Source organism: Diaporthe amygdali (assembly GCF_026229845.1).
Source record: "Diaporthe amygdali strain CAA958 chromosome Unknown NODE_4_length_2575358_cov_65_588622, whole genome shotgun sequence".
NCBI classification, from domain to species: domain Eukaryota; kingdom Fungi; phylum Ascomycota; class Sordariomycetes; order Diaporthales; family Diaporthaceae; genus Diaporthe; species Diaporthe amygdali.
The window spans coordinates 2,394,292-2,412,938 of NW_026517024.1; the positions used below are offsets into that span (position 1 = coordinate 2,394,292).

Sequence of the window (18,647 nt, forward strand, 5' to 3'; positions counted from 1 at the left end):
GAGTGTCTCGATACCGCACTTCTAGATGCCGGTCACCTTCCATGCAAATTTTGTCTTCGAGAAGATGCTATGTATGGCAGACAAGGTCTATATAATGCATAATACATTCATAAATCCACATATCTCTTGGTGCCTATTTCACTGGCAGGTTGAATTGTCTTCTCATTTGGAGATTAGAAAATGAACGGAGAGAATCATGCAATATGTAACTCTAGTAGCCATGTCTCATGAATACAATTTGGCCTCGGAACGGTTGGGAGAGGAAGTGAGCAGTTGCAAGTCAGAGTGGACAAGAAGGCCACTGGCTTTTCCGTAGATGCCTTGATCATGGGAGGCTGCTCCAATCAGTCGTGCATTCGACTGAACACACGCCAAAGTTCTAGGATTTCAATCGAGAATTGTAATTCGGAAGATATGCACGTCAATGTCAGAAGCCAAAGATGGAATAATTGGGTCCATAAGTACTTTGGTAGTCGAGGTTGAGATGCGGCTCAGAGGCTAAGGTTCTGGTGTGGAGCATTCGGTAAGCGTACCGATTCGCCCATTGGAAGCTGTTCGGAGCTCGACTCCAAAATATCTGTCGCGCGACTTGCGTTTAAACACTTCGGCGGATCGCCAATTGGTTTGCTGGCAGAGACACGTCCGCGTCTCGTCAACCCCTCCACAATGGCGTCGCCTTTATTAACCAGGGCACCATGCCTGGCCTGCCTCAGGAGGATAACACAGGCTAGCAGCACACCTGTCACCCCGTTCCTCAGGCAAGTAAGAGGGAAGAAGAGCATCCGGACAAAGGATGCCGGCGTCATCGTGCGACTGCTGGTCGACATGAAGGGATTTGGCAAGGAAGGTTAGCGAGCATTTCATCGCATCTGCGAAGTCGAAGTCCGCGCAGGTTGTACTGACCATCGTTCCGACTCAGGTGCCATATTCCGAACCGAACGAGGCAGGATGCGCAATCTTTGGTACCCCACGAAGAAGGCCGAGTTCATGACAGCCTCCCGCTTCAAGGAGCTCGGCTTGAGCAAGAACGATGTCGGCGAGCGCGATCCCATGTTCGGCATGCAGATTGAATTCGAAGAGGAGGTTGTGCAGGATGCGGTCGAGGCGGTTGCGGGCCTCCCTCGCGGCGCTGTCGCCCTCGGCGCAGGGGCCGGGCAACCCGCTCTCGAGACACCCAACACACCTGCTGTAGAGATTGAGCACATCGCTGTAAGTACTCAATGGGCATCCCAGGACGAATTGCGGCCATCATTCTTAAGTGACACCTGGCTAATGGCACAATACTCTATCTACAGCCCAATCGTGCTCTTGAGCTTCTCACCACTATGATCCCCGAGACCATCGTCTTCGAACGGCACCTCAAACACCTCCCCGCGACCGGAGCTGGCAGCACACCCAAGTCCACGCCTACCGACGAGACAGAGCAGCATAAGGTCCTCTCGCCGCTCGAAAGGCGCAGGGCCAAGATGCTCGAGGCCCAGAAGCCTGCCGAGCCAGAAAAGACGCTCGAGGAGGTCGAGGCGGAGCGCAAGGCCCAGGAGGAGGAGCTGGAGAGGGAGCGCAAGCGCGCTGAGGACGAGGCCGAGAGGCTCAAGGAGATCCACGGCTCAGTGTCGGTCCGCGACATCGCGAGCTTCATCAAGGAGAAGATGCTGCTGGATCTGGAGGCATCGAGGATCCACGTCCAGCCCGAGGAGATAAAGTTCCTGGGGCTCGCGGACGGCGCGGACAAGGTCGAGAAAGTGGGCAGGGTCGACATCGAGATCCGGACACATGTCGGCAAGGACAGGGTCGAGCCGGTCAGGAAGTCGGTTGAGGTGGTTGCGGCTTGAAGCAACATGCGATGCCGCTGTAAAATTACGGACTACCTACATACGCTATGTCTTCGAGCATATATGGGTAGCTCAATTTAGACAATGCCTATATTGAACACCATCCTCTGATAAAATGGGACTGACATCTGTGAGGTTGAGGTCTGTTGCCTTTCTCCTCGCACTGATCATTATCACAGTAAATCTATGCGGACGGCGCTGCGGATACTTTCCGGCCCCTTCATTCTACGCGGCATCCCACTAATCTCCATGTGGGCAAATTTCGAAATGGCACAGCAATTTCAGCTGTAAGGTGACCTAGGCGTACATGCTGTATCTTTCAATGTTAGAACACCAAGTCCTAGCAATCTTCTCACCTCAATTGTGGCAATCACCGAGCTCCATTAAATTCCTGACCTGGGAGTGGGCCGGCACCTCTCCTCTGCTCCCGTTGGCAATAGACGTCATGCTATCATTTCACGAACTTCGCACATGGCTGAGATACCTTCAATCTAATCGGACTGCACAACTTGCAAATGCGTGAATGGTCACTCGAGAGCTGCGCAGGTGCCTCGCACAACACGATCAGGCAGCGCGGGCGCAATCCCATTCCCGAGGGCCAAGTGTGTTGTGCACAGAGATTCCTAGTCAGCAAATAAGTGACGAGGGGAGCTTCCGCCAAAGGAACGAGAACTTTGTAGATATTCTCCCAGATGAGCTCCTGCTCGGAAGTCGGCCACATATTTGGGCAGTCGACATTTCGAACGTCTTTTTTTTTTTCTTTCGTATTCCATGGTCGGGAAAGGGAAAATAGGGTTGGACATTTCCGTCATACATGGCATACCTGAATAGTCGAAAGTAATGGATGATGGAATACTGTCGGTATCATCCTTAATTCTTGGCCAGTAGCGTTGGTCAACCTTGTCGCATCCGGTCGCGCAAGCCTCATCACGATCATGGGCATGGTCAATACTAAAAGTATCACGATATGTCCAAATTGGTTCATATAACTTGTTGAAGGAAGTATAACAACTACATCACTGCAATAAATCCGACACCATCGCTACTTTTCAAATCAACGAACTTATTCAAAGATCAGACCGGTTCATGTATGTGTTTGTTCACACTCTTCCATCCACCCACATAATTGTAGAAGTTTTGCAGTAGGCAAGGAACATCCCATTGAGCCGCGGGGTTGAATTATGTTTGTTCAGGCCGTTCATTTGCGTTCTAAATAGTCGACCTACAAAGTCCCCATAATTGCTTGAAAAGAGTCTTAATGACCTACAGCGCGCCTCTTTAACTTCAAGTACTAAAGTAGTGATTCCTATTCGCAGCACACCAGCCAATCATTCAAACATAGACCAATATTTCAGCTTTACGTGTAGCAGACGCGGCCTCAGTCCAAACAATCTCCAATAGCCCTACTTGCATAACCAGCTTCAAACCTGTAAAATTTACCTAAGCTTCCACAACACTAGTACCTTCTTCAGCAGCATTTCGTATTTCCTCTCGTATACTAGTTGCAGTCTGGAACGGTTTTCCCCTTTTACAACACTCTATGTCATGGATCTTAAACCAGCTCCAAGACTGGCCTTTCTAAAAGATACAAGCAAAATCCAGGACTTGGTGCCTTATTCTTATACATATACAACAACTCTATTTAAAATTGTGTATCTGTTGTCTGGAGGCAGGCGCATGTGCTGTATAAGAGCCCGTCAGCGTAACTTCAGCCAGCCAGTATAGTGACTTTAGCTGGCACCTGCACCTTAGTACTAGCCGTGGCAGGTTTACCCCAGGCGCGCACAGGGCTCGGTCAAGTTTATTGTACAGTATGCTCACTACTGCCTCGTTTTATGGCGGCCAAAATCTGGTCCTGCACTCATCTCAGATTTGGTGATGAATCGTGATGAGTGGTAACTATATGGGGAATTTCATTAATCAAAAAATATTCGCCGGCATCTGTACTACTTGCCCCCTAGCTTGCCTTCGACCTCTTCAGCCCACCATGCAGCCCAGTCTACGACCTTTTTACCCCTCTTCGCCTCCTCGGCGCAAAAAACCATCGCATGACTTCTAATTACCTCGTCCAGAGTGCATCTAATCACTTCCTGCTGGGCCTTCGCGCACGTCCAGCCTTCGTCTCTGTTGTTCTTTACCAGGTCTATAGCCTCTACGAACTTCCTCGTCAGTCCCAGGTCGCCGCCTCCGTGACCCATGCTCTCCATTTTCGGTGTGTGCGTGGTGGTCTTTCCTGTGTTGAAGTCCTCGACTGTAATCGTGTACGAGTCTGCGTATAGCTCTCCCTGGGTGCCGTAGATCTTGGTGAACCGTTCGCACTGCCGCTTCGTCTGAGCCACCATGTGGAAGGTCGCCTGTTTTGACCCGCGGCCGCCCAGCTGGTCCGCCATAGGGCTGATGTCGTCCTGCGGCGACGGAGGGTCGTCGTCCCAGGTGATGGTTACGACCTGCTCGTCGACGACATCGTTGTCACTCTCGTACACGCACCGGCCGAACCAATTGCGCTTCGCGATCTCGGAGTCCTGCATGTCTGAGCCGTAATCTTCAGCCAATCTCGCCATGACCGCCCCGCGCACCTTATCGCTATCTCCCAGATCCTCAATCTCGGGCAGCACGACATTCACGGGCCAGCCGGTATTCCCCGCGTCCAGGCCCATGAAGGGCTTGTCGCTTGTGTAGATGCGTTTTGCAGAGTACTTGCAGGTCTCTTCGACCGGGCACTTCAGGCAGTTTGTCGCATCGCCAGCGCCCACTGGCTTGCGGTTCTTTCGGAAGTATTGTAACCTCCCACTGCTGGTCACTGTGGATGGCAAGTGTGGCAGCGCCTTCTCACCCCCATCCTCGTATTTCACTGGTGAGCAGAGCAGCCAGAGTAACACATCGATGTCGTGGCAGCTCTTGGTGAGAAGACTCGGGGCCGAGGTGTCCTCCCTCCTCCAATTGCCCCTCACATAGCTGTGCGTGAAGTGCCACCAACCTACCGGCTCGGTGTGCACCACCGAAAGCACGTCTCCAATAGCCCTGTCCTCGAGCAACAGCTTGCGCAGCACCATGTTGTGCGGACTGTACCGCAGCACATGCCCGATGGAGAAGATTCGCTGCTCGCCATTCTCGTCCACGTTGGCCCTTAGGGCCCGGTACATCTCGACGCAGTCGTCCAGCCTCGTTGCCAGGGGCTTCTCGCACATGATGTGCAGCCCGCGCAGCTCGGCCAGCGCGATCACCACCTCCCTGTGCATCTCGTCGAGGACGCACACGTAGACGCCGTCGACGCCCGGGGGCACGCCGGCCTCGACCGCGGCCGCCCGGCGCCGCCTCTCCTTCTCGTAGGCGATGAAGTCGGTCCATGACTCGAACTCCTCGCCCTCGGCCGGGGCGCGGTGCCGGCCCCAGATGTACTTCTGGCCGAACTGTGCGCGCTTGAACGCGTGCGGCTCGGCGATGGCGGCGACGAGGCCGTTGGTGGCGAGCTGTGTGAAGTGGGCGTAGACCGAGCCGCGCGACCCGCCGCCAACGACCAGAAGCCGGGGTGGAGAGACCGAGGGCGGCGGACGGGTTGGGGACTCGATTGTGAGGTCCTTGTCGGCTGAGATAACCGGGCCGGGCTCAGCGAGCACTGGCCGCATGGGCGGGGAGTCTTCTTGCTTGCCCATATTGGAGAGAGGACGGCCTCGTGGTGTAAGTTTCAAGATGGATGTAGTGACAGAGGAGGAGGTGGGGAGAGGTGAGGCTTCTCACTCTTTAGGGGGAGCGTATGAAAAAAACAAGAAAACGAAGGTACAGCTATATAAGGAGAACACGAGGGGAGTGAAAGGAAGCCATCCTTCGTATTTGAAAGGAAGTGCCGACCTATTCCCAGAGGGTGGTAGGAGCCCGTCCGTCCGCGTGGTTAGTCAATCAGGTACCTGTCCAACGGTCTCCCACGCGTGCCACGCAGCTGGGAGCGATAAGTAAAATAAGTAAAAGGGCCCGGCAAGCCGATGCTAGAAGGCCTAAATTAGCTAGTTGGTCGGCAGGTGTTTTATCCTCCAGGCCCGCTTTTCCCCTCCTAGCATTCCTGTTCCTGGGCGTAGGATGGACGTCGCACGGTCCGTCCAGCCCAGTCCAGTCCACATGGCCGAGAACAGTTGCTAATCATATTTTAAGCAACAATACAAGCTCGCTGATTCGTTTCTCCCACTCAGCCTTGCATCAAAGAGCCGAGAAACTTGCACGGAGGATTTCATGGCCCTCAGTACGGCCACTCCTATCACCGTCGCCGGCAAACAACTTCTTGGGCTCTGTCGACGGGGCTCAACTGCCAGGACAGGCCTTCCCTGGTGTCGAGTGTCGACCCATACTACGTTACTTTGTCACCAGCCCCGTTCGAGGAAGCAGACGCACCGGCAGCCGTCTGGAGGAAATCATTACTCGACCTTTATTCCTAAGCCGCAATATCGTCTGAGGAAGAGAATGGCTGCGCAAAATACCGCTCCGTTGGTCTGGATCGACTGTGAGGTAACGACTTTTAAGCCTATCGTTCATTGCTCGTGGCTCATGTCTCGTGTTGCCATGTTCTTGGCAGCATCAAAGCTGAAAAAAGCAAACAGATGACCGGTCTGGACTACGACAAAGACGAAATCATCGAGGTATACTGCTTGATCACCAATGGCGACCTCCAGCTGGTCGACCTAGAGGGCTGGGGGACTGTCGTCCACCAGCCTCAGGCACGCATGGACGAGATGGACGAGTGGTGCACTCGGACCCATGGCCAGACTGGACTCACAGCGGCCGTCGTCGCCTCAGATGTCACCCCTGAGCAAGCCGCGGATGAGCTGCTGGCATACATTAAGAAGTATGTCCCTGAACCTCGCAAGGCCATACTTGCAGGTAACAGTGTTCATGCCGACCGCGCATTTCTCAACCGGGAGCCGTACCGGAAGGTTGTGGACCACCTGCACTACCGGATTCTCGACATCAGCAGTCTGAAGGAAGCATCTAGGAGATGGTGCCCTCGAATCACGGAGAAAGCACCGACCAAGAAGACGCTGCACAAAGCCAAGGATGACATATTGGAGAGCATTGAGGAGGCCAGGTTCTACAAGGACGCCATCTTCCAAAGACCGTGAGGCTTTTGAGGGACGATCATGAACGCATGCTCGAGCACACCTGCTCTCCGCAAGCAAGCCTCACGGGGCCGCAAAGCACTAGCCTACTAAAGTTGAGCGAGATCTACTCAAAAAAAAAGGTGAAGGGTCCTCTATCTTATCTATTCAAGTGGGAAGGGGATTAGTGCGGCCGGGACTCTGACCGGAGGGAATCGGCAGGGCTGAGACGGCCGGATATGACCATTGCAACCAAAGTCGTAGTGGCCGATCGGCCTTTTCTCTAACGCAACGAGAAATGAAGCGACTAGTAGGCCGATTGCAACGCCACGCGAATATCGCGGTGCTGCCAACAAGAAACCCTGCTGGGGATTTCTCACAGCATCCCAACGTTTGGGACGACAAGTTCAATGGTTAGCTGTCTAGATGGGTTACGCCCGCCAATTTAATCTGAGAAATACGAAGTCGCATATGTGCCAGCATTCCACAGTGTGCAAGCCACTTGTCCCTGCATCTATGGCTCGGGACTTTCAAGTTATCGATTCATTCACTCATGCACCACCTACCTGTGCTGATTTGCCTTACAGCCATAACACGGCTACTTCATGAAAAGCACAGCAATGCTACATGCTTTCGTGGGAACTGCTGACTGATCATGAGCGTTGTACCTGGAAGAATGTATCGTACCGTGTGTACAGTATGACATGAAGAAAACAGGACGGGGATGAGGGACCATTTAGCTCACCCCTGTCCAATACTCGCCTGTATGCCGTTACTGCCCCACGCCACGCCTGCACGACGACAGTCTAATTGGGTCTGTGGCAATGACGTCCCGGCTGGGACCCCACCTTCCATTGGGGGGGAGCTCATCGGCCAGACCGCAGCTTTGAGGTGTCCAGCCAGGCTAGCGAGGTGTCTCCTATTTATCGTCCAGTACCCTCCCACTTCTGTCCCGCTTCCTCCTCGCCGATCTCTCATTGATAGCCAATTCTGTTCCTCACTTTACATTTCAAATACCTAGATTCCATTCTGTCAGTATGAGCATCAAGGAGGTTCAGTTTGCGTCCTTCACGGACCAGAAGCCCGGAACGTAAGTTGTGAAGCTTCACCCCGCCTTGTTGTTCGCCCCTAGTTGCTGTGGTCGTCCCATGCCGTTCGAGCTTCCTGGACAACCATAATCCTGATGCTGACATCGCCTCAGCTCTGGTCTTCGAAAGAGGACCACTGTCTTCCAGCAAGCCCACTACAGTGAATCCTTTGTTACTAGCATTCTTCTGTCCATCCCAGAAGGTGTAGAGGGTGAGCTTATCCTGCCTCCAGTCCCATCAGCAACACCGATGAAGACTGACATAGGGAAAAGGCTCCTTCCTGGTTGTTGGTGGTGATGGCCGGTTCTGGAACCCCGAGGTCGTTCAATTGATCGCAAAGATTGGTGCCGCATACGGTGTCAAGAAGCTTCTCGTCGGCCAGAACGGCATTCTGTCCACACCCGCTGCCAGTCATGTCATCCGGAAGAGGAAGGCCACTGGCGGTATTCTCCTGACTGCCAGCCACAACCCTGGTGGTAAGTATCTCTTGCCTTGTGCTCAAGCATCCAGGTTCGCTTTCTGCGGCCCGCTGACCTTGAGCTACGCCAGGCCCCACGAACGACTTTGGCATCAAGTACAACCTGGCCAACGGTGGCCCCGCTCCCGAGTCCGTTACCAACAAGATCTACGAGGTTTCCAAGACCCTGTCCTCCTACAAGATCGCCGACATCCCCGACATCGACATCTCGACTGTTGGCACCAAGACCTACGGCCCCTTGGAGGTCGAGATTATCGACAGCACAGCCGACTACGTCGAGATGCTGAAGGACATCTTTGATTTCCCCCTGATCAAGAAGTTCTTCTCCGAGCACTCCGACTTCAAGGTCCTCTTTGATGCCCTGCACGGTGTCACAGGTCCTTACGGCAAGGCTATCTTCGAGGAGGAGCTCGGCTTGGTCGGCTCCACCCAAAACTGCGTGCCCTCGCCTGACTTCAACGGCGGCCACCCAGATCCTAACCTGACATACGCACACAGTCTTGTTGAGGAGGTTGAGAAGCACAAGATCCCATTCGGTGCTGCTTCCGATGGTGACGGTGACCGCAACATGATCTACGGCACCAACGCCTTCGTCTCCCCTGGTGACAGCTTGGCCATCATTGCGCACCACGCACAGCTCATCCCCTACTTCAAGAAGCAGGGCGTCTATGGCCTGGCCCGCTCTATGCCCACATCCGGAGCGGTGGACCTTGTTGCCAAGAAGCAAGGCCTGAACTGCTACGAGGTGCCAACTGGCTGGAAGTTCTTCTGCGCCCTTTTCGATGCTGACAAGCTGTCCATCTGTGGTGAGGAGTCTTTCGGCACAGGTTCCAACCACGTGCGCGAGAAGGATGGCCTCTGGGCCGTTGTCGCCTGGTTGAACATCATTGCCGGTCTTGGTGTTGCCAACCCAGGTGTCACACCCAGCATCAAGCAGATCCAGAAGGACTTCTGGACTGAGTACGGCCGCACTTTCTTCACGCGGTACGACTACGAGAACGTTGACTCCGATGGTGCCAACAAGGTCGTTGGCACGCTCAGCAACCTTGTTGCCGACAAGAGCTTCATCGGTAGCAAGATTGGCGACCGCACCGTCACCGGCGCGGGCAATTTCTCCTACACCGACCTCGACGGTTCCGTGTCCTCTAACCAGGGTCTGTATGCCACATTCTCCTCGGGAAGCCGAATTATCGTTCGTCTGTCCGGCACAGGCTCTGCTGGGGCCACCATCCGTCTGTACATCGAGCAGCACAGCTCTGACCCCTCGACGTACGACCTGGATGCTCAGGACTTCCTCAAGCCTGAGATCAAGATGGCGACAGAGCTGCTCAAGTTCAAGGAGTACGTTGGCCGTGATGAGCCTGATGTTAAGACATAGAGCCGAGAAGAGTGTATCGCAATCATGGCTCAGGGAATGAAACATCCAAAATGAATTGATGAAAGGCATAACCTTTACTTTATGAAATCAAAAGTCCCAAATCACCAGCCAATCTAAGTCTGAGACCCATTGCTCCATACAAAGCAATTGACAAGTATAACAGTCTTGATGCATTGTAGTGAGTTTGCTGTGGAAGCTCAATTGTGACGACGATATCTCGATACAGCTAAAGTACATACTGCTGCACCCCTGCCATTTTGGATTCACAAGTGACCTGCAAGATTCCTTGCACAAGTGCCCCACATCATATCATGCCAATGAGAGAAGTCATGCCTTCAAAACGGAATCAGAGCTGAGTGTTGAAAAGGTAAGCCAAGAGTATGAATAGATAATATGGCATAAGCGAGGAGGGTATCATTCAATCTGCGAGCTTTCCCTCCAAAGAGGAAATCCGTACTGTTCTTTTATGCGTCCCTGGCGCCTCGCTTGGAACATTAACATCATCATCGTAAAGGAAGGAACCACAAATGCTGCGTCAGTCGTTCATCATACATCATAAACCTCGTCAAGAGAATCTCAAACAAAAGGGTCGGTGATGTGGAATACTGCTTGAGGCCGAACTTCTGGCCTAGCAAATTGAGCATGAAAAGAGGATAGGGACCTTTGCAACGTGAGGAGTTGCAGGCTCTGGGAAAACCCGGTTATGTTGAACGTGGCCTCGCGGTTCGTGTAGGTGGTCGACCGGAACCGTGATCGGCCGTGTGAGTAGGTGTCACTCGCCGTCACCCTGGGACGCGGGGGCCGGCGCAGGATAAAAGACCTCCTTGAACCGCCCGGCAGCTTGATCTATTTCTCAGCGTGGTCTTTCCTTCCGGTGCCAGGGGCAAAAAGAGGGAGGGGGGGTTGGTGGTTTGAGAAAAACGGGGAAGGGTTGGGGAGAGCGGAGGTTGCGACGTACCTTCGTCACTGACGAAATGGATCTCGAAGGCGCCGGCCTTGTTGCGGCGCATGTTGGCCTCCTTGTACTTGTCGCAGAAGACGTAGAGCTTGATCTCGTTGATCCAGACGCGGTGCTTGGACTTGCGGGTGAGCCAGCGGCTCGAGGCGGACTGGTGGGTGACTGATTGATCAGAGGTATTAGCTGGGTTCCGGATTTGGGCCAGGAAAGAGTGGTCAGTGTTGGATGCGTCCTGTCCCCCCACACGTACCGAAGGCGGTCCACACCGGGCACGCTCGCAGCTCGCCGTCCCAGACTGCGGCGTGGAGGCGCATGCCTCGCGTCCTGGTGTCCTCGTAGACTATTAGGGAGTGCTGGTAGTCATCGTCGATGATTTGTCTGGGGTGGTGTATTAGTTGGCCAAGCGTGATGCACAATGTTGAAAAAGTCTAGAAGAGTGACAATGTTGGAGCGGGATGTGGAGTACATACGCTTGGAACAAGCGTTTCTCGTCGTAGAACTTGTATTCCCGTGGATCCATGCTGACCGTCAGGTTATTCCGGGCCTTCAAGGCGATGAATGTGCAGTGGAAGAGGACCAATTCTAGATGAGCAAAACAAGGTCAGCACTCATTTCCCTTCGACCTGGTGTTCAGACGTGGACCCAGCGTGTGCGCCATGAGCATCGAGCATGAGATCTCCCTACCTTCCCAGGTGATGAAGCCCAGGACTGCCCAAAGCTTGGGGCCCTGGATCGAATGGCTCCACCTCTTGAGCCGGAGGCTGTTCCCGGCCTGGTGCACGCATATCTCGTGGATGCCGCGGAAGGAGAAGAACTGCGCGCCGCCGTCGTACACGCGGAGGACAAAGTACGGCCCGCCGTTGGCCGCGTTGAGGATGATCATCATGCCGAGGCGGTCGCTGTCGAAGGAGCGCCGGAGCAGCACCCTCGCGGCGTCCGGCATGTGCCGGGCCCCGTCGCCGGCGGGGATGAACGGGCCCCGGGCGTAGGATCGCAGGGGCCCGTGCATGTCGGTCCGCGAGCTGAGCGGGGCCGCGAACACCTGCTCGGCCCAGTGGGGCCTCTCGCGCATCAGCGGCACCATCGCCCCCTCCTGCCGGATGAGCTCCGTGACGGGCGACTGCGTCGGCGCCGGCAGGCCTTGCCGCTCCCGGAGCGTCATGATCCGCGCCCGTTGGAGCTCGAGCTGGGTCCGGTCTTGAGCCTTCTCTCTGCTGAGCAGCAGCACGAGCAGCGACAGGAACCGGTTGTACAGCAGGAACCTCTGGAAGAGCTCCATGTCGGCTTCCTTCTTCATCTCGTGGTACATCTTGCGCCATCGCAGCTCGCGGGTGACCGTCTTATCGTCGTAGTAGGTTGCGATATCCCTGAGTGATTTTGACAGGCACGGCAGAACAACGTTGAGGTAGTTGGTAACGATTGGTACTCTCGATGCGTGAACGTGGCCGCGGTCTGCAAGTTCGCGAAGGTTTCGCCCGGACTGCCGAATTTCTTCAATGATTGGGATCATGTGCCCATGGAAGGACTGAGCCAGGGCAACTCGGAGGGCATCAAGTCCTAGAGCTTGTTAGTTGTTGTTGTCCCTGAGACCACTGGTTTTCTTCTTCGTATACCTTGGGCAACACGGTCTGCCCTGTCGGCCTCAAGGAAGCAACCATGTAGCAGTTGGCTCTGGGGAGGCATCGGTGCCCCCACGAGAAAGTCCCAGTCCATCGTGGAATGTGTGCAGTCGTTCACTAAGCAAGGCTGCGGCCCTCGGAATTCATGTGATACAGCAGAAACAAGACAGAGCTTATCGGGCGTCTCGAGATTGACAACTCAGTGGCAAGGAGGACGCCACTTGGCTTTCATCGTGATGGATTATGAGAAAAGGATATCGAGTTGATGCTCTGAGTCCTGGACCTAGTCGCTTCTCGTTCCCAGTAGGACGTCCTTTACCTTTGCGATGCCGATTTGGAGGCCGGAGAGTTGTGATAGAGTACTCTTATGTTTTGCCTCTGATCGTTATGACGAGAAAAAATCGATCATAGACTTCTGCGATTGATCCAGGAGCATGTGCTGAACTAGAGGGAGACTGCGAGCAGAACTTGTGTGTTGGAATCGATGTGACAGTGCGGGTGATTCAGCAACATCACAGGATAAGCACGCCCGGCGTCTCAACACACCTAATCAAAAGTGTCGGAGGGGCAGCAGCAGTAGGAGGTACATATTTGTGGGGAGTGTGGGAAAGCGCCGGAAGTCATTGCTGTGCGGCTCTGCTGTGCTCTGACGTGTCAATCGGCCGACAGCGAGGGCATCTATCTGCAGGTGCTCATTGTTGCGTGAGCTCTGTTCCAAGGTCGGCCTGTGTAGTGGTTGGCCGGGTGTGCGTGTGGCATGTACCTCTGGCAGATCTTTCGGGAATGGCCTCACTAAGGCCAATGGTCACGTCAAAACTCACAAAGAAATATTTGGGGACTTGCAACGTGCGACCCTCGTGAGGAATGAGAAAACAATCGGCGGCGACAGGGACTAAGGTGTAAGGCTTGGTACGCCAATTGACTGACAGCAATCGATTAGGAGTCGCGGGTTGGCACAGGAGCGAACACACTCTGGGCATCCGGCAGGGACACAGTCTGTTGACCCCGACAGTGAGCCGATGCATACCTTGCTCTCCCGAACGGAACAAAGCGAAAGAGGAGCCACGATGGGCAGGGCCAAAACCCTTGGGGCAGAGGGTTCGCGTCTGGCCCGTGGGAAACTCTATCGTGCAGCCTCCTAATGCAAGTGAGTGACCCGGCGGGCGAATCGCCTGCGCAGCTCGAGGGCCGGGTCGCATTGGCCCGCAGCACTGGGAGAATCGCCGTCCCGCTCGACCATGCTGGAGGTGGTCTGGAACAACTCGGTGCTGCGTGACATTGGCTTTCGGCGATAGTAATTTGCACCGTGGGTGGTATCGCCCACGACAACACGTCGTGTCATATAGGATCGTATGGTCGGGTAAAGAGACTCGGTTCTCCTCTTGTTATAGCCCATCAAGGTAATGTCAGAGCCCTTGCTGCACGTGGATGCATCATGTCTTGTGTGACGTTTCTCAACGAGAACTCTGCGATGTTGCTCGTCCACGAAGGGGCTGGCATTGGGAAATGATTGCTAGTCGAACGACAGGCTAGGATGGACATGTAAGTATCAGGAGATAAGATGCGCTATGGCGGGAAGGTGTTTTATGAAAAGGGACCCATCGCATCGCTTGGTGAGATTGGGAAGCCGGCCCGGGGTAGTCGCAGGACATGACTTGTCACGCTGCACGAGCAGTTCCCGTAGGCAGTGGTCGCATGTGCAAGACAATGTGTCTGATTGCGACAAGATGACAACTCCCAGGTGACGCGGTAGAAGATCCTCGTTGCTACCGTATATTGCCAGTCGGGTCGCGACTTGCTCCATATTTGCTGCTCCAAATCCATGAGCTGTCGGGACGGAGATGCCAGCCAGCCGACCCAGACCGGGCCGTGGAAAAACGCGAGCTGGCGACAATGATGGCGGCTGCGGACCATCGCGTGCTGGCGTGTAAGCAGCGAGGCAGGATGTGGGGACAAGGGGGCAGGTCCACAAGCCGATGCTGTCGGGTCGAGAACCCTGAGTAGCTCAACTCCCGGGACACTGGGACTGTCTTCACTGTAGATCTCGTCAATCGCAGCGTAGGGGACCTCACTTGCCCAGGACGACTGCTCGACTCATGGTAGCCCCAGTGGGCACTATGGGAGCACTGCCGAGGGCCCACACGCACGTCCTTATTGACGCGCACGCGCGTTGAGACAGCCACGGAGCAAGGTCTTCCAAACGAGCTTGCTACTGGATTGGGCTGGCCAAGTCACAAAGTCCAAGGTGAAGACTGCTTTCTCATTTACGTCGTGTGTTCGACTAGACTGATCCCAGAAGCGACTCAACTCAAGCCTGAAATAAGGCCTAACTAATCATACATGGGCATCGTCCTCAAACATGATGCCTTCCAGTGCCGTCCGCAAAGCAAATGGTCGCCTTCCCTGCCAAGCCGAACACCGTACCCATCCAGAGAGATAGAAAATGAAAAGAGCGTGGACGGCCACGGCCACCAGGGGCGTGTGTGGGGGTGGTCATCCCGGGGTATGAGGTTGGAAGGTATTGGCGGGTGAAGTTACAGCAGGTTCATTGCTGATTTACTCCTCCTCTTCCTCCTCAGCCTGCAGACAGACCCAGTTAGTTCCTGGCAAAGTGCGAGTAGAAGTGCCGGAAGTTCATCATGAACCTACGTTGTACGCCTGCTTCTCATCCTCGTATCGCTTCTTGTCAGCGGCAGCCTTGGCCTCGTAAGGAGCACGTTGCTTCTCGTTGAGGGCCTTCCAGCGCTCTCCGAGCAGCTTGCCGACTTGACCGAAGGTGATACCAGGGTTCTCCTCACGGACATTCTCACGCTGCTCGTTGGCGAAGAACATGTAAGCGGAGAGACCACGCTTGGGCGCGTTGGGGTCTGTTTTGCTTGTTAGACCCAGTACAATCAAATCTGGCGCGCCATTTTGAACGCGTCTTCGGAGCGAACTCACCCTTCTTCGCGCGGCGGGTAGCCTTTGCGCCCTTCTTGGTTGCAGCCTTAGGCATGATGAGAAGCTGGGAAAACTGTTAGTTCGAAAAATCCAGTCACGTCAATTGATGTGTGCCATGGTCAAGGGATGTGGCTGAACAGGCTGCAATTGCGAAAAGGCCGCTGCTGCTGCTGTGGTGGCGTGGTGTTGCTGGGGGCAGCCTTGCCGCCGGGGCGACTCGGTCAAGCAAATCGCAGAGCTCCGTCGAGCTCCGGGAAGAGCTTGGGATGAGCTCCCCAGCCGGCGCGGTCGGTCGCGTCGGCGGGCCCCTCGCCAAGCAACGCGTCGAGCGGTCGCAAACGCAATTGAAGCCGCCCGCGCGAGCCAAAAAGCGATTGAAAAGGTGAAATGGGTGCTGAAGGCCGTGATACATACTTGTGATGTGTTTTTGAATGTAGTTGAGAGTGTGGTGTTGATTGACTAAGGTGCGCGCAAGTCTGTCAGTAATGATCGCGTTGCGTTGCGTTGCGGCAGCAGTAGTAATAGAGAGCAGGGTGGTTTATGGTGGCGGTGGTGTTATGTGGTGCGCAGCGTGCAGTGCGAGTGTGTGTGTGTGTGCAGTGTGTGGGCGGGTGATGGGTGATGGATGGTTGAGCAAGGTGAAGGGCGAACCGCGCAGTCCGGATGGCTTCACGATGCACCGTTCCAAAAGGCCAAAGTGAGCTCCAGACAGGACGGGAAAAGGGTCAGGAAGTGATTTTGAAGCCAAAACGATGCGTGGACGGCGGTGGGAAAGGTGCACAGCAGAGGCCTGCTTAGTGACTTTTGTTTTGGTGATGGGATGGGCGGCGAGCAAGGTACTCACTGTGGATTGCGAGTGTTTGGTGACGCTCTCGCAGAGAAGTGGTTTGGCTGTGAGGTGAGTGAGTGCAAAGAGACGAGAGAGAGAGCAAGGAAAATTGTATGGGGGCAGTGTGTGGGCGACCCTTTTACTACCCGTTGCTGATCCAGCTTTCCCACTCGCACTCCCAGTCCCTCTCTCCCCGTCCCTCCAAGTCTCAGGCGCGAATTATGCGGGGACCATGGAAGTAACCAGGGCCAGAGGTACCTACCCTCCCAGCCTGCCTACCACCCTCCCCCCCAGTGACGGTGCGGTGCTGTGCGGTGCGGTACAGTACAGTACGGTGGGAGAAGTTAGCAAGGCCCAGCCCAGCCCAGCCAGTCCAGGTCTGGTCAGGTCTGGTCAGGTCAGACTGGTCAGTCAGTCCCAATGTCGGTGCCCTCTCGCTCTCTCTGCCCTTTTCGCGCGCTCGCTCGCTCACTCATTCACTCAATTCAGTCATACATTCGCATTCATCCCAGCCCGTCAACCAGCGTCAACCAGTCAACCAGTCACCCAGCCTACTAGTGCCTGGGAAGGTGCACACTCGACTGCCACACTTGCACACTGCGCCGCCCGTCCCTTCCACCTTCCACCTTGCTTGCACCTTCCTTCCATCTAGCACCTGGCACCTTGCACCTTGCACCTTGCTCCTTGCACATTGCTGCTGCCTTCCCATCTCCTTCCCTTCCTTCCCTGTGTGTTGTGTGTTGTGGGCTGTGTTGTGTTGTGCTATGTTATGCTTGGTGTTAGACTGATTCCCTCACCCATCCATATCCATCCATGCCTTAGGTGGGTAGGTAGGTACCCATACCCCCCTCCCCCCAACCCATGCTTCCTGATAGATAGATGTCCATGAGCTCGCGCACGCACACATACACCACACATACACACATAGAGCTTCCACTCAAACAGTCTAGACTGCTCGTGGTTGCATTGCACACATCAGACCAGTCAGCAGCTCGGACAGCAGCAAGAACAAGGACAACAAACAAGTGCAGCAAGAAGAAGAAAGAAGCAGCCGAGCCAGCCAGAGTCAGGCCAGAGGTCAGGGAAGCTCCAGGAAGCCCCTAACAAAAGCATGTCTGGGTCTGGCGTTCCTGGTGGGCAGCAATCCTTGTGCTCTTCGGCTGAAAATGTTGGAGGCACGGCCATGGAGTAGCGCCTACTGCACTGCACTGCTCCGTACCCATGCCATGCCATAGTACACGGTACTATGTACTCTTGCCCACAGCCTGATGCTTCTCGCTTGGTATGCGCGGCCCGTTGACATCCAGCCCTCCTGTCCCTTGTGTCCCTCACCATCCAAGGTGATCGGCACTCTCCCATTTCTTGCTACACGTTCGACCATCTGCAATCAGCAAGAACAAGTGTCCTTATGGTCTCGAGTGCCCTCTGTATGACTATGCTTTTTTCCATTTTCCCTGACCTCGGGGTTGCTCTGTTTGGTGCTGTTTCCTGCGGCATGAAGGGTGTGCTTTTCGCGAATCCCAGCCAGGGCAGAGAGGTATCTCACTATCCCCCTGTTAGCGTTTACTATCTCTACTGCCCCCGGCGCTATCTAAGTGCCCACCCCCCTCTTCTCTCTCACACACACCGCGCCAAGGTACTGAGGTACCGCTGCGTACTCCCAACATCCATCGACACACGAGTAATTATTTTGGACTTGATTTGCTCGAGGCTACGAGCACAGTTCCTCGGAACCCAGGAATGATCTCGCCAGCCGGAGCCGGTTGGGGGATGCCTCCTTTTGGTCTTTTGGTGTCTGACCAGAAGCAGCACCGTTTCCGAAGCACAGGAGTTACGTTCCGAAATGCTGCAAACCGCTAGCAGAGCACGAAGTCCCGATAAGCAGGCTGGCTCGCAATTCAACCCGCAAGGGTAGTAGTAGTGGTGCCGTGCTCGTCGACTCCACGTCAGTCGACAGTCAATCAGCCGTAGTCCTTGCTGCAGTCACTATTGCTGTTTGTTGTGTTGTGTGTGTGTGTGTGTGTGGTTCCTCCTTAGCACACTGTACTGGTGTTCATGACTGCTTTGCCGCGCTACCGTTGCCCTCCCATGCGTTAGGCAATGCCGAACGACCTCAGCGACAAGTTGCGTTTCATCCAGCTTGTTGCTTTGGTCAGGAGGGAAGCAGTCCAGCCCACCGCCAGACCATATCCAGGAACCTACCTCCAAGCCGCGGACATGAGCCAGCCACTGCTGCTTGCGGACCACCAAGGTTTGGGGAGCTGGCCCGATCAGGCATGTGGAGGGGGGGGTGTGGTTGCTTGGTGGGCACGCCCAAATGCCTCTCCGCGCACCTTGGGTGGGCGAGGGCAGGGACCTCGCCTCTTCATGCGACACCGGCATGTATTTTTATGCGCTTTTCCCCACGTACCGGTACATCGACCATGCCCATGCGCTGCACA

General features: G+C 54.9%; 6 protein-coding genes across 6 annotated transcripts; 3 read left to right on the plus strand and 3 right to left on the minus strand.

Moving 5' to 3' along the window:
- Nucleotides 1-666: 666 nt before the first annotated feature.
- J7T55_008914 (uncharacterized protein) lies at nt 667-1,832 on the plus strand (the record flags this gene model as incomplete). The annotated part of the gene is made up of 3 exons (XM_053139280.1): nt 667-847; nt 920-1,209; nt 1,296-1,832. The coding sequence occupies 3 exons, from the start codon at nt 667-669 to the stop codon at nt 1,830-1,832; spliced, it is 1,008 nt and encodes a 335-aa protein (XP_052998186.1).
- Nucleotides 1,833-3,778: 1,946 nt separating this feature from the next.
- J7T55_008915 (oxidoreductase family protein) lies at nt 3,779-5,485 on the minus strand (the record flags this gene model as incomplete). The annotated part of the gene is made up of 1 exon (XM_053139281.1): nt 3,779-5,485. One exon carries the CDS (start codon nt 5,483-5,485, stop codon nt 3,779-3,781), a length of 1,707 nt encoding a protein of 568 aa, XP_052998187.1.
- A 799-nt stretch (nt 5,486-6,284) lies between these two features.
- Nucleotides 6,285-6,940, plus strand: J7T55_008916 (oligoribonuclease; the record flags this gene model as incomplete). The annotated part of the gene is made up of 2 exons (XM_053139282.1): nt 6,285-6,329; nt 6,422-6,940. 2 exons carry the CDS (start codon nt 6,285-6,287, stop codon nt 6,938-6,940), a joined length of 564 nt encoding a protein of 187 aa, XP_052998188.1.
- A 1,013-nt stretch (nt 6,941-7,953) lies between these two features.
- J7T55_008917 (phosphoglucomutase 2) lies at nt 7,954-9,860 on the plus strand (the record flags this gene model as incomplete). Its single annotated transcript, XM_053139283.1, has 4 exons — nt 7,954-8,006; nt 8,118-8,215; nt 8,277-8,480; nt 8,554-9,860. The coding sequence occupies 4 exons, from the start codon at nt 7,954-7,956 to the stop codon at nt 9,858-9,860; spliced, it is 1,662 nt and encodes a 553-aa protein (XP_052998189.1).
- Nucleotides 9,861-10,632: 772 nt separating this feature from the next.
- On the minus strand, nt 10,633-12,531 carry J7T55_008918 (uncharacterized protein; the record flags this gene model as incomplete). The annotated part of the gene is made up of 6 exons (XM_053139284.1): nt 10,633-10,706; nt 10,819-10,980; nt 11,069-11,196; nt 11,289-11,400; nt 11,503-12,375; nt 12,432-12,531. The coding sequence occupies 6 exons, from the start codon at nt 12,529-12,531 to the stop codon at nt 10,633-10,635; spliced, it is 1,449 nt and encodes a 482-aa protein (XP_052998190.1).
- Nucleotides 12,532-13,575: 1,044 nt separating this feature from the next.
- Nucleotides 13,576-15,432, minus strand: J7T55_008919 (hmg box-containing protein; the record flags this gene model as incomplete). Its single annotated transcript, XM_053139285.1, has 5 exons — nt 13,576-13,930; nt 14,170-14,522; nt 14,778-14,840; nt 15,087-15,304; nt 15,378-15,432. The coding sequence occupies 5 exons, from the start codon at nt 15,430-15,432 to the stop codon at nt 13,576-13,578; spliced, it is 1,044 nt and encodes a 347-aa protein (XP_052998191.1).
- Nucleotides 15,433-18,647: the final 3,215 nt, after the last annotated feature.